Raw genomic sequence first — 15205 nt, 5'->3', positions numbered from 1 at the left:
ATTTACTGGCACTCTTGGAGAAACAGATCATGAGCTCAATTCAACCCTGTATAGTCAAAGGCTGACAGAAAAGGTGGACTGTATAGGTAAAAGGTTTTTATCCCAAATATATCACCTTAATGGGGCTCAACACTTGGATTTGTCTAGAAATTTCTCATTTGTAAAATTCAATTTTACTATCACATATTTACTATATCATAACCCATGATCAATACTGATACCACTAACTTTCAGAATTTAGGGGGAGCATTTTCTCTCAGGAGAAATAATGAATAATGAGAATATTTGATAATTTTACAAAGTTTCAATCTTTTTAAGACACTGCTTGCAAGTACCTCAAAAGCAACCATTTTTATAAAATGAATATGCTAAATATAAATTAAACCTTTTCTATTTGTTATAATACACTCCCTAAAAACTTTAGACAACTTAGGCCTTAAATAAACTTAGTTTATGGAATGACTGAGTCTAATATAAAACATAATCTTTATAATCCAAATGTTCCACAATTCAACATTATTTTAATTAGTCTCAGCTTTTACTACAGTAGAATTTTTTCAATACTGAACCTGCTATGATAATCAGTAGCACCACAGTCACCTTTATTATAAAGCTGATAGAACAGAACAAAAAAGGTAAACATATGTTGTCACTCTAGGGAGAAAAGTCATAAAATGGATTGGTGTAATTAAATGTAAGTAGTAGGGACAGTAAACTATATGACCAAAGAGAGGCTTAGAACATACCCTGCAAATCAAACACTCAGTTATGTAGGGACCACAGTGAGATCAGTGAAAAGAATCTTCTCTGTGAGAGCTACCTTGTGAGCATGAAACAGTGGCATAAGTTTTGGGCTCTCAGTATCCCGAGTTCCTAGAACAAGTCTTGGCCCAGAAGGGGCTCTGAAACATCACTGAATAAAATATAAAACAAACCTGGCAACACGCATCCAGATGTAAGAAAATCACTGTAGTAATTCTCTCTCTATATATATAATTTTTTAGTTCAATAACGCCTATTTTAACATTCTAGACCAGGGATTGGCAAACGTTTTCCTTTTATGACTCTGTGAGCCATACAGTCTCTCTTGCAACTTCTCAATTATGCCATTATAGGATTGGTTCCAATAAAACTTTATTTGCAAAATCAAGCAGCAGGTTGTATTTGGCCTGCAAGTTGTAGTGTGCCAACCCCTGTTCTGGATAACAGTAAGGGTGCATTGCTCATCTACTTATGAAGAAACAAGCTAATGGGCTTTTCTCAAGAGCTCTGTCCACAACGTTTGCTCTCTCAGAAAAGATCATCACACAGAACTCAAGTAGGTCATGAGAATAATGGAATACAGAACCCATGGTGTTTTTACTAGAATTTTACTTTTAAAGAACACCTAAACTGTTTCTCAAAACACAGGATAATCCTCCACAACTCCACAGTTATTTGTATTTTAACATGAACTTTAGGAGAAAAAATGAAATCTTTAAGCAACTGGTACTATTGTACATCTTGAATGTGTGAAGGTCACTGAATTTTCAGAAATTAAATTCTTAGCACAAGAATTTGGAAATAATCTGAAGACTTCTGGCCTTCTGTATGTGAAGTACCATCTTTTCTTTAGTATGTACCACATGTCCTAACCAGAAGTTCCCAAATTTGGTACTGCACAGTAGAGGATGATATCAGAAACCTAAAAACAAACAAACAAACAAACTGTATTCTCCACCTCCACCTGAGAACAGAGCCTAGGATTCTGTATTTTTAAAAGATCTCATATAACTCGTGTGACCCATAAGGATACCTGAGGTTCCCAATTAAAACACCTCAACGTAATTTTATATTAAAATGTTTAAAAAAACAAAACAGAACAAACCTCTTTAACTTTTAAGTTACGAATGCCAAGTGTTTAGGAAATCTAAATGAAAAAAAGTCGCATCAAAAAAACTTTTTAAGATTTAGAATTTGCTCACAATAAAAACTAACGGCCAAAATGTAGATGATTCTTTTTTTTAAGGAAAATCATGTCCAAATTTCTTGACACCAGCATGGTTTCTAGGTGAGAGAAATGTGTTAAAATTATAGCTACTCCCATGAATCATCCAAGGGTGTGATTTATATCACAGTGTGTGTGTGTGTGTGGTTGCAGCAATCCTTTCCCAGGCAACATCTATGCTATGTCAAGAAGAGTTTTAGAATATATTAACTTGAAGCAGTTAAAAATAACAATCAGTTGTATCAGTTATAAGATAAGCCAGGATGGCATATGATGTACTATAGTATTTTAAAAAAAAATCATTATGGGGCGCCTGGGTGGCTCAGTTGGTTAAGCATCCAACTTCGACTCAGGTCATGAGCTCACAGTTCATGGGTTCGAGCCGTGCATCGGGCTCTGTGCTGACAGCTTAGACCCTGGAGCCTGCTTCAGGTTCTGTGTCTCCCTCTCTCTCTGCCTCTCCCATGCTTGTGCTCTGTCTCTCTCTCTCTCAAAAATAAACATTAAAATAAGTAAGTAAATAAATAAATAATTATTACAACCTTAAAATAAAGATCAGAATTAATATAATTTATAAAAGTAAAATTTGAAATTTAAAGAGAATTCGCTTCATAAATCTCTAAAACAATCAGTGCAAAATAATGATCATTATGGTTTTTAATGATCTTCAAAAAAGTTTTCTTCTGGCTACACACTCCTCCTTTCTCTGGTTACTACTTCCTTGCCTCCTCACCTTCCTCAAAGAATACACTGCCTCCAGTCTAATTATCTTGGCCTTCCCTCCACATCGTTTTTCTTAGTAACTTTAATGACTTCTATGGCTTGAGCTAACACCTCCATGCAAGTTAAGTCCCAAATTAATCTCTAACCCTAAAATGTTCAGCTCAAATTTTCAAGTGCCTCCAGAAGATCTTCATATGGATTATTACAGAACCATAAATCAGTTGGTGGCCTACAGAGCCCTGGGAATATCCACAAATTCTATGTAAAATGCCAAATGTTTATGTGTACATGTGTACTATTCTGGAAATAAGGGTCCTAATTTTCAGATTCTCAACTGTATATGCAACCCCAAAGACCACATAAACTCAGGTAAGTCACATACTACTAACATACCAGACTCTTTGGCATAAATACCAGACAGTGTTTTTTTAAGAGGGAAAACAAAGTCCGGGTTAAAGTGTCTAGGAAAGGGCTGCTAATATGTTTAACTTTCCCAAGCAGTATATTCTTTTAGCTGGCCAGCATCTTCTTATGCAGTGGGGATCAGCAAACTGCAGCTGTATGGCCAAGTGTTTTTCATAAAGTTTTATTGGAACACTACCCTGTCTGTTCATTTACATATTATCTACAGTTACACTTCTGTGCTACAGAGTAGTGATAAGAAATTATATGGCTTACATACTTAAAATATTTACCACTTCACCCTTTAAGAAGATTAACTGACCTATGTTTTTCTAGGTAATCCCTAAATTAATTAAAAAAAAAAACAAAAAAAAAACTTCCAACCTAATCTTAATAAAAGAAAATCTATCTTCTAGTTTTATTTGTAAGCAATACCAGAAACATGTATCAAGCACACGTAACTATTTTAACAACAGAGTGTGATTACCTGCCACTGCTGGGCTGCTGTGGAGAGTGTCTGGAATGATCAGAAGGCTCTGACCGTTGGTCAGGTGATCGTGACCGGCTGTGGCGGGGAGGTCTGTCATGTGATCGACCAGAATGATCTGATGCCAGTGACTGAATTTCTGAAATGTCTGTTAAGTAAAAGGGTGCTTTTTATTTTCCCATGAAATGATCATAGTAAAATAATGTAAAATGTAAGATACTCCAATGATAATGAATATAAGCTACTAAATATAATTTCATATAAAATGGTTGATATAAGCATTAACTTCATCAACCACTGATTAATAATGGTAAGCTGCCTACAAAACAAAAAGGACAGTGACAACATGGATGTGGACCTTGAAGGCATATGGTAAATAAGTCAGAGAAAGACAAAAAAAAAAACACCAGAAAACAACCCACAAAAAGCAAAAATACAAACCCACACAACCACCAAACTCACAGAAAAAGAAATCAGATTTGTGGTTACCAGAGAGGGTGGGGGGAGGGGCAAAAGGAAACTGGAGGAAGGTCCAGACTTTCAGTTATAAAATAAATGAGCACCAGGGAAGAAATGTACAATAGATGATAATAGCTAACACTGCTATAGGATATATGAAGTTAAGAGACTAGATCCTAAGAGTTCTCATCACACGGAAAAATCTTTTTTTTTTTCTTTTATCTACAGGAGAAGATAAAAGACGTTAACTAAACATATTGTGGTGATCATTTCACAATAGATGTAAATCAAACCATCATGCTGTGTACCTTAAACTTCCACATTTCTCAATAAAACTAGGAAAAATGTAATTAAAATTAAGCCCTCCACTCCCAGTATATATATTTGTAATTCTTAGGTTCTGAAGGTGTCTGGCTTGTAGAAAATTATTTCATTCAAACATATCAAATCTTCCTACTACTTTAACAGGTTACTTAAAGGGACTCTCCAAACAGAACTATACTCACCATCTCTCTCAGAGGCATTAGCAGAATGGATACTGTCAGAAAGATCAGGGACATTCAATAGGGTAGCTCGTTCATCTCTCTGAACTACCATTTTTAACTTGCCTTTAGACCTTTCTATCAATGTCTTTGCATCTGTCAGTGACATATTTTCTGTCACGGTACCATTTATCTGCAACAGAAAAAAAAAACCTCTAAGTTGAAAGTAAATGATAAAAATACAAATGTTAACTTAATATTATGAAACAGGAATATTTAAATTACTCCTTGGCTTGCTGTAAGAACCAAAATTAGTCCTTTCATAATATCAAAGTACTCCTCTTTCCTGAAATAAAATCTTTACTATGCTGTTGCTATGTCAGAAAACCCGAATTAATATCTGAGCCAATCCCCAAAAGCCTGTCACTTTCTACTACTTATAAGCAAACAAACAAAACAAACATTTTAATAATATTTAGTTATCAAAACCACTTATTGTGTAAGACTAGACATATCTACCTACAAAGTAGTTCCTAGCAGTGAAGGATATTCATTTGTAATGATTAATTTGCTCAGAATGACTCCATGCCTAAAGAAAAATATCAGTGTTGACACGTAATAACAGACAAACCATTTTTGTCCATTAAAAATGACAAACCATCCAGTGCCCCAAACATCGATTTTTAATTTTGGCAAAATTGCTTCAAACATGAGCAGAAACTATATGGTTACACTAGAATTTGTTTTCTACTTCAGTTCATTAAAATGTAAGAATATGACTATACCTTTAATACAACATCGCCTTCTTGAATATTGCCATCTCTTGCTGCCAAACTATCTTGTGAAATTTCCTTCACAAATATATGACTGGCCAATCGAAGACCATATTCTGAAATAACATATTTAAATGTCTTTAGCGTAAACCACACACTTTAAAAGTATAATAATCATCACCACACTGAGTTTTTAAGTACGATCAACAGCAAGAAATTATTCTTGGTCACCCTGCAAAGATGTCATTTCCTCTAATCATCAAAAAGTGTGCACTGCCAATGTGAAAGTAAAGAAAGTCTATGATCCAAGCAGAAGACTGACATACTTATTCCAATTTTTACTCAGAAAGGGGAAAGGAAGAAAAAAAAAAAACAAACCCAAGCCTGAAGAGAAGACCATTTCTTCCTATGTTGTATTAAACTAGCTTCTCAGAAGGTTTAATGAATACACTTCTAAAAAGTGAACTGCTTGAGGTTGGAAAAACTCTGGAAAGGTTGACAATTTTAATGACGACTTGTATTACTAAGCATACACTGTTTTGTTTTCCCCAATTTCCCAGAGCAAAAGTTCTTCTGATTCTACACACCTCTAACCATGGAGAGAGACATGCAGAACATTACTATATACATTCTGTGTTGGTGCGAACAAAGGCTTCAACTAGCTGTGCAGATGCAGGCAGGAGTTAAAAAGGCCAGTCCTTTCCTTTTAACAACCAACCAGGTATCCAAATGTGAGGCAACATTAATTCTATCTGTGGATGAGGAAATGGTCAAAACAGGAAAGTACCAGGAGAGTCTAGAAAACTGTCCAGGGACCTGCAAAACCGCAGAATTTTGTGTGTTTGTAAACCAGAACAATGACGACAAGAGCACATCAATAGGAAAAGGAACACTCCTGGCTCTGTCAGGAGAGAGGAAAGGACTCTGCATCTTACTGCATTAAAAAAAAGGTGGGGGGGGGGGGGACAAAAACAAAAAACCCTAAGTTGCAGCTTAACTTAAGGCAAATACACACAGAGTGCTCAAACAGGAAAAGAATCAGGGTGAAAAGAGAAAATGACTTTTCAGGGGATCTAGGCAGTCAAATATATGTGCTTGAGAAATGGTTGTTATATCACAGAAGAATATAGTACAAATGACAAAAATGTCCTTATTCAAGATTAAAAAGTTATAAATAATCAATACAGAGATTACTTCAAAGTAATCCTCACATATTCATCAACTCCAAGTGTTTCCTTGGGTAAATATTAACTATACGCCAGGCACTCTGGCTAAAAAGCAGCGAATGAGACAGAGGCCCTACACTCTGGCAACAGTCAGTAGGGGCAAATGTAAGTGTGAGGAAGAGTTCATACAAAGGCAATATAGGATTCAGTGTCCAGTACAGAGCCAGAGAGGAAGAAATACTAAAGCAGAAATACTACTAAACCAGAAGGATTAGGGTGCACCTGTGAATGTGTATGTGGGGTGGGAGGTGGTAGAGACAGAATGGTTACAAACAAATGTCCCAAAAGGTATGAAGGAACAGTCATAACTGTTAGGATAGCTACGACTGAGGAGTAACTAAGAGAGATGCGAAAGAATAACAAATGTCACAGAAGATCCTTTAACTCTGTGAAGGTGTCTGCAGAATTGACTGGAAGGGATCCAGAGACTAGTTTCTGAGACTCATGTCCACTTAAGAGACGATAGTTATTCACCGCACCAAAAAAAAAAAAAAAAAAAAAAAAAAAAAAGTAACTGAGGTAACTAAGTAAATACATGTCAATGCACGTAAATGCCCGATGTCATAAACTTGACTGTGATCATTTTATAATGTATACATGTATCAAATCATGTTATATACCTTAAATATATATAAGTTTATATATTTATATATGTCAATTACACCTCAATAAAGCTGAAAGAAAAAAAGATTACAGTAGCATGGATGAGGGAGGTGGTGGTGATAGTGGAGAAAGGCAGAAGTGGGAGGTTATTTAAGAATGGTATTGAAGAAGTTACGATATATTAACTGGGTACAGGGAAGTGAGGAAAAAAGAGATGTCAAGGATAAGTACAATGTTTTCCATAACTGGCATGAGAAACTGGGTAGATGAGAATATATCTAATGAGCAACTTCATAAGAAAACACAAAAAGTTTATGAGGAAGGTAGAAGTTTTGCTTGAGGTGTGTTAAGTCTGAGGGAGCTACGTGAAATACTGAAGTCAATATGCCTAACAGTCAGCTGGCACGCACAACTACACAGACTTGGGCTGGAGAAATAAGTTTTGCCATCAGCAGCAGCTAACTGAGACAATGAGCAGATGCAATTGCCTAAAGAGGTTACGTTGAGGGAAAAAAGAGATTCCAGAATAGAAATCTATGGAAGATTAAAGGGTAGGATGAGAAGGAGCCTGCAAAGGATACGTAAGGGGGTGAGAGATCCAAAAGAACACAGTATTACTGAAGCCAAGAGAAGACGTTATTTCAAAATATAGGAAGTGGTTAACACCATGCAAAATGGTACTGAAAAGGCAAGTAAAATAAAGACTGAAAATTTCTACTGGATTTATTTAGTTTTAACAGCTTTGGGAGCAAGGTGTAACAGATACCAGGTCAGAGAGGGTTGACGAATGAGTGGCAAAATGAAGTAGAAACAGCAAGGGTAGACAGTTTGAGATGTCCACCATAGAGTGGGGTGGGGAGCAAGAACTAGAAAAAAGGTCTGTCAGGTGCTGGTGTAGCAGATCAAAGCAAGCCTACATGATATTCTTAGTAGAACAACCTTTTCACCAAAATCAGTCACAGATGCTTGCCTGCATTTGAGAGACATGTCCACAGGACGAGGTCACAATCGCATTCATTTTTATCAAATTTGATTAAGTAAGGGGAAGCGGCTAGCTTCAGTTTAAAGAAGTCCTGCATTATACAGAAATGCCCTATCAGGGGTTCCTTCCCCTTAATCTCTTCATTTAAAAAGAAGTCTGCCCCCCTTCCCAAAAAGCCCCAAGATCTCTTCCAATGGTTATGCTACTACTGATCCTAACAGCTAAGTAAAACACTGAAATTCAGCTTGGTACTGGTGTGACATTTGTTAGCATAATTTGTATTTGGCTGTTCTAACCACAACAAGAAATTCAAAATCCAACTACTGGACAATTTATTTGAAGTATGATCTGCTGCACCAAATTAATTCATGAAGAGAAAAGTAGGTGATCCCTGAAGCCTGCTATAATGGGATAGGACTTATGGCAACAGGACACAACAATGAAGATAACAAAAGACAACAAAAACGAGGATAGGAAAGGGCAGCAATTTCACTCATCAAAATTAGTGTTAACATTTTCATGTGAAAATGATAAACAAGTTGGTAGAGAATACCTTCATTTTTCCGGGATTTCACCAATGTGACTTTGGTGGGTTTGGCAGGCTGACTGGAGGCCACAGATCGCCTATCAGACCGTGGGGACAAACTCCTCTCTCTGCTTGCACTTCTATCCCTTGCCCAACTCTTCTCACTCCTTCTACTGACCAGACCTCCACGGCTGCTTCTCGGATCATGGACCTCCTCATCATAACTATCATCTTCTTTTTCAGATACAGGTTCAGGATCAGGACGACTAACTGGTATCTGAACTTTCTTCTTCCTCCTAATGGTCTACAAATAAAGATTACAAAAAAAGCTGATTGATTTCTACATACACTTTTAGTTCTTAAGAGAAAGGAAAATTATGTTTTTCTGGTCGTATGTCAAATAAATTATGAATCAGAGAGACAAAATACACAAAAAATTGTAAGAAATTACTAGAGAATACATTTCCATAATGGTTATGTTTTCTGCTCTCTTGACAAACAGATCTGTTTAAGAACCAAATTTGGAATAGTGAGCCTAATAAAGTCCTTAGTTACTTAATTTAGAAAGATTGTTTAGGTGTAATAATCACAAGCTTAAAGAGAAACTAGCAATTGTTAGTGATTTGGATAAAGGATGGGGCACTGTACTCTAATACCATCAAATACACCGTTAGTTGCTACCAAGACCATTGCAAACTTGTAAGCCCAACGTGACTCCTTGAAATTTTCAGAATCCATCAGTATCAAGGCCCACAACTATCCTACTAAAACTCTTAATGGATAAATTTACTGTACCTCCTCCACATTAACATTCAACTTCTTAAGTTGGAGCTAATACTTTACCAATATAAACTGTTCAGTTTCTGTATCTCTCCAATTTCTATTGTTGGTATAAATCCCTTCTTCTGGCTTTCTTTCCTCAATGACTGCTATGTGGTTCAATTTTCCCTGGCCATTTATTTCCTTTACTTTCTGCAAGTTCAAGATCTATAAGCATTACCTTCTGATTGGGTGGCCTCTTAATCCCTGGACTGCACTTGACTGTCTCATTCTGGTACACCCTCAATCTCATCAGAGATCTGCAAGATCTTTTTGGGGAACACTCCTTGATCTACTGAAACTTTTCTATGCCCATCTTTTTTATGATTCCTCCACTTTCTGTTCTCTCAGTTCACCAATTCTTTCCTGGTTTCACTTGTGCTGCTCCCAAGTTTGTGTGAGACGTCATGCTGTGATATTTAAATAACTTTCTTGTGACCTCTCAATCACCTGCCATGACAAACTTCAGTCCTGTATTATCTTTACCTTCAGATGGCTGCATTTCCAAACTTTGCTGATTAGGTCCTCCATAAATTCATTTTACTTTACAGAATTCTTTTGCTTGTCAGTAATCCTTTCCTCCACCTCTTGCCTCTCTATGGAATTTGCTAACACAGGTATTCCAAAACTATTCTTCAAGATCCCAATCACTCAGCCTGACTTACACAGCTCAGTGCCACTTCACATCCCCTATATTCCAGATGGTTTTCAATACCTTATTTGTTTAGTCTTCCTTCCTTCAGGGTCCAAAGACCAAGTCGAACCTCTTTCTGTACAAACGAAATTCTCCCAAATGAGTTCTTATTCTTATTCCTACCCACCTCCAAGACTGTCCTCATCAACAACACCCCCTCAGGGTACTTACAACTTTAATCTCTCCCTCAAATTTGTCCTCTACTACTAATCTGCTAATTAATCTTCTATTCCTCTGTCTTGCTATTCATTTCCAAGTTTTCTTATCTCCTCCCTTTCTTCAAAGGGCTGCTGTATCCTTAATAGTGCTTGTTGCTGCCTACTACCACCAAGAGTCATCAGAGATGGCCCTTCTGAGGAAACAACACTGAAGCTGAAGCAGCAGCAAGATGCCTATATGTGGCAAGGTCAGACAGCCAATGCCCTGTTGTGAATGGAGAGAAGGCTGCCTGTCCTTCCACAGCTCAGGCCCTTAGCAAGTAACAGTTACTATAAACATTCCCACCCGACTCTCTGCGTTTTAGTCTCACCTCTATTTCAATCTCCAACATACTGTTTTAGAAGCAATACTTTTGCTGTATTACTTTAAATCTTCAATTCCTCCCTAGTTATGTACAAACAAAAACAAAGTAACCAGATGAACACTCTGAGCTTTCCATGTCTTCCCCCAAGAGAGTGCTTACCACCTCTATGGAAATCTACTGTACCTGAAACGCCTCTCATTCTCAGATGTGCATTATGGTTATGATTGTGGGTACCCGTCTATCCTATTAAGATTCAAGTTGTTCAGAGAAGGTCCTTGCCATGCATTTAACTGTACATATAATGAAATATTTGCAACCAGTAAGTGCTTAACTTATTGAAAAATATCCAATCCTGTTACAATTCTCCGTTTATATTATCGTTAATGGTTGTAAACTTACAAGAAGAGATTTAGAAGGTTTGGCAACTATCCTTGATTTTAACACTGAAAACTCTGAAACAAACTTAGGGGGAAATGCCTACTTCAAGACAGTTTAGCTGACATAAAGATTCAAATGTAAAATAAAGCAATGAATTCTACACAAGTACTAGCATAAAATATAGGTTATACACTTTTATAACTGGTAAAAGGTAAAAGGCTTTTATAAGCCTGACACCAAAGACAGAACCAACCAAGTGAATATCTGACAGACATGACAACATAAAAATGAAAACATTTCAATGTTGAAACAAAGTGATATAAAAACAAACCCCTCCAAAACAATCACCATAAACAACCTACACTCAAAAAAACAAATGGGCACACAATATATGCAGTATATATGATAAAAGGCTAATAATCCTAATATATACTACACCCTAGTAACAACAATCATCACCATATAAATGCTAAGGAATAAGCAAAGAAGAAACATAAATGGGCAGTATGTACACTACAACATGACCAAACTCATTTGTACTGTAAAATAGTTCATTTGAAATACTATGTCAGTCTGTTTGGCAAAGATTTAAAAAGTGTTGCTGAAATTGGACTCTCAATGCCCTATCATCTTTCTGAAGGGCTGGTGATGCGTATATCATTCATGCCCTCTGACTGAGAAGCCACTCCCAAGAAGTTATTCCTAAAAAGTAACTGAACAAGTAGGCAGAAACACAATGATCTTCAACACAGTATTTTTTTTTAATACTTGTGGAAACTGGACACTGAAATGCCCACCAATGAATGGGTTAGGTAAGCACGTACACACAGTGAAATGCTACATAACCACATGGAGATACACTGAAGTGCTCACAGACATTATCACTAGGAGGTGTTTCTGCACACACACTTCATAATGCTTTTTAAAGATGTTCAGAATTTTAGTAAAAATTATACACGCTCACTGTGTCATAAACTACTTCTAACTTCACTTATTGTTAAACTAAACTAAACCTATTTATGATAGTTATATTATCAAAGGACTTCTAACACTTTAGTTTAACAGAAAAGAAACAGTTTATTTAATACCCAGGGAGCTCTTGGTTAATGGAAAGAAAATCACATAAACAACCAACCACCTTAATGTAAGAACACAGGGAGGAAAACAGATTGGTAGATTGGGGAGGAAGGAAGAGGAGCTGATTATTCAGAAATGAAAAAAACAAAACTAAACAAAGCAAAAACAATGTATATAATGACCTTGAGGTTTTGGTTCTGGCTGGGGATGCGTTAAGAGTTTAGAAAGACACCTCACAATGAAAGACCACATTGTAAGACACTGGGGTTTTATTCTGCCTCTCCAAGTCACGTAGCTAAGTACAATCAGAGCAAAATCCATCCTTGAGCTGCCCCAAATCCTTTTCCTATTTCAAATACACTACAGGTTTTGGACCTACTTCTCATAAAATGATTTCTATGGGGAGAAGTCTATAGTGCAGAAATACAACTTTCTTAGATGCATTATCAATGTGGAATATGTATATTGAATATTTTGCATGGTGAACAAAACAGCTCAACATTTCAGAGGAACAGAGCTTAAAACGTTGAGGTTACAGGTGAAGCTCACAACCTCAGATACAGGAAGAAAACACCCAATTTACCTAAGGTGCTCACCTTTGAATATGCAGTTGAAAAATACTGAAAAATAGTAACAATGTTCAACATCAGCAGCTAAGGCAAGAATGCTAAAACTTACTCAATTTATAAAAATTAGCAATTTGCTTCTATAAATATTACAATCTCATGTTATAAAAACTTTAAAAACTCTACCACACACCAGCCAGTAAGTATATGAACTGTGATTTAAAAATAACACTACAAGTGTAAAAATAGGACTACAATGAAGTTGTGAAAATATATACCCAAAAGAAGATGTCTGTCATTTGGAATGCAGTAACTAAATAGTGGGTCTACTGCAATCTGAGAAAACTCTCACCTCATCAGCAAAGATACTGGTGCAGAAATAAACCATATGGCACAGCAGCCTAGACGATGGAAGAGGGCTTAGCAACTGTGAAGTGCACAGTCTCAGGGAATACACCTCCTAGCTCTCACCCAATCCCCAAAGTCAAAACAGGGCAGGCCTTCCCCTCACTTCCAGCCCTCTCCCTTCTGTTGGGTCCACTGTGGTTCTGAGTGTCTGCTGGGAAGTAGCAAAGTTCTCAACAGACAAGGCAGGACAATCCATCTAGCTGCCTACCCAGCCTCCTCTTCCTGTTCTTTATACCTGAACTAAGGGCTTAAAGCAGTGCCTTAATAAGTCCTTTCAGAGGCTAGATGGGCAGAATGGGGGAAGGAGCAAAGTGGGTAAAGTAGCTACTGTGTTCCTAAACATGGATATGATTTTAAACAGAACTGTTACATTAAATCTATGCTGTGCCACATCTGCTTAGTTTTAACTGTGATTGGAGACCAGTTATCAAGAGTTAACTGAACTTAAAAAAAAAAAAAAAAAAAAGTGGACTTAGAGAAATAATGAAATAGAAGAAAGATTCTAGCTATATACTAAAACAGTAACATTAAAATGCACCCTCAACAACTCTACAAAGAAAATCTTACCACTTTCTCTCTCCTCAAACTGTATCACAGTAACAAGGAAAGTGGTTGATGATGTATGTGTTCAAGGGACAATGTAAAACTTGCCCATTAAACAAATCCTGTAACAGAAAACAGGGCTAAATATTTCAAACAGACTATATGCCAAGATTCAGTCTAACTTCAGAACTTAAAAGAGAAGGGAACATTAAGCCATAAAGAGGTGACCTTTCACCTTTCAATCACTGCCTTTCTTTTTCAATCGAAAAAAAATCCTAGTATCTAAACTTTGAGAAAATATATTTTCTGTGATAAAACATACCATCAGTATTAGAAGAAACACTTTTGTAAGCTAACTTTATAAGTACTGATCCAGTTTTCGTTTTCTTAAAGGGGAAAGAGGAATTCAAACACCAGAAACATTTCAATGATAAAATTGATACTCTTACTAAAGTAAAGGTAAAAGATACTTACAATTTTTGCATTCTTCCCACTTTTTCTTAGTTGCTGAACAGCAAAAGCATGTTCAACATTATCCATTGAAACTCCATTAACCATCGCAACTCGGTCATTTTCCCTAAGGAAAAAAAGGCCACCAAAATGACATATTAGAAAAAAACATACAGACAGGTTTATGAATATACTTTCAAGATGGATAGTTCCACAATTTTGTGGATACTTTCAGATAATGTTACAATAATGTCAAATGATTTACTTTCCCATCTCCTACAACAACATTTAGGAAGTCACTAATCACAGGTCATTAATGTTTTTTAAATCTTTTGTTTTTACATAAGAGTAAACAGGTACCACAATACAAAAAATGATTTTTGGTAGTACAATTACAGGGCATAGCTGGAAAAGTTACTCCCTTTTAAAAAATAAAGTCCTTCTCACTCCAATTTTCTTTCAATCCTGATTATATGCTCACTTTTTGCTAGCCGGTAATCTTTTGCCTCTCTTTCTCTTGCTTATCTTAACTGAAAAAAAAGGACAAGATTAAGGGTAAGAGGTTCCCGAAGGCTAAATTCCACGCCAAACTGCGTGGCAAGTTTTTTTTTTCACCATTTTTATTTTTACAGTGACTAGCTTTCTGTTTATGATAGACATAAATGGCAATATATATTAAAGAATGCACTAGCGCTATGTGCCAGTGACCAAGGGTAGGAACGGTGCTTGTAACATAGGCACCCAAAAGAGCAAATGCACTTACTGTAGCTGTCCTTCAGCAGGTCCCCCTTTCAGAACATCTGAGATTACTATTGACGTTTCCCCACTCTGAAAATGAGGGTTATCTCTTCCACCAGATATTGCAATTCCAAATCCAAATCCAGGAGCCTAAAGTAATAATTATAGGAAAACAATGCCAGTACGAAAAATAACTATTCATTCTATCACACTCTATAATCTAAAAAAGTTTAGATATAAAAATTACAATCTTATTACACCTTACACCTATGATCCAAACACTTGGGTAGATTCATATCAGAATGATCTATCCTGGTATGGGAATGCATGTTCTAATAAATGCTGGACATAAAAGAATA

The 15205-nt window shown here is 36.4% G+C and overlaps 1 protein-coding gene across 12 annotated transcripts in view; it reads right to left on the bottom strand.

The window, feature by feature from the left end:
- TJP1 (tight junction protein 1) overlaps nucleotides 1-15205 on the bottom strand; it is a 245215-nt gene that overhangs the window by 47387 nt on the left and 182623 nt on the right. For all 12 annotated transcript variants that reach the window (XM_042941198.1, XM_042941199.1, XM_042941201.1 and 9 more), the window contains 6 exons: nucleotides 14872-14996; nucleotides 14133-14235; nucleotides 8678-8954; nucleotides 5326-5429; nucleotides 4565-4733; nucleotides 3600-3747 (listed from right to left, as the gene is read on the bottom strand). In XM_042941198.1, the coding sequence (XP_042797132.1) occupies nucleotides 3600-3747; nucleotides 4565-4733; nucleotides 5326-5429; nucleotides 8678-8954; nucleotides 14133-14235; nucleotides 14872-14996 (926 nt within the window). The remainder of the gene's footprint in view (nucleotides 1-3599; nucleotides 3748-4564; nucleotides 4734-5325; nucleotides 5430-8677; nucleotides 8955-14132; nucleotides 14236-14871; nucleotides 14997-15205) is intronic.

The sequence above is a fragment of the Panthera leo genome, chromosome B3, assembly GCF_018350215.1.
Source record: "Panthera leo isolate Ple1 chromosome B3, P.leo_Ple1_pat1.1, whole genome shotgun sequence".
NCBI classification, from domain to species: Eukaryota; Metazoa; Chordata; class Mammalia; order Carnivora; family Felidae; genus Panthera; species Panthera leo.
This window is presented reverse-complemented; position numbering and strand designations above follow the sequence as displayed.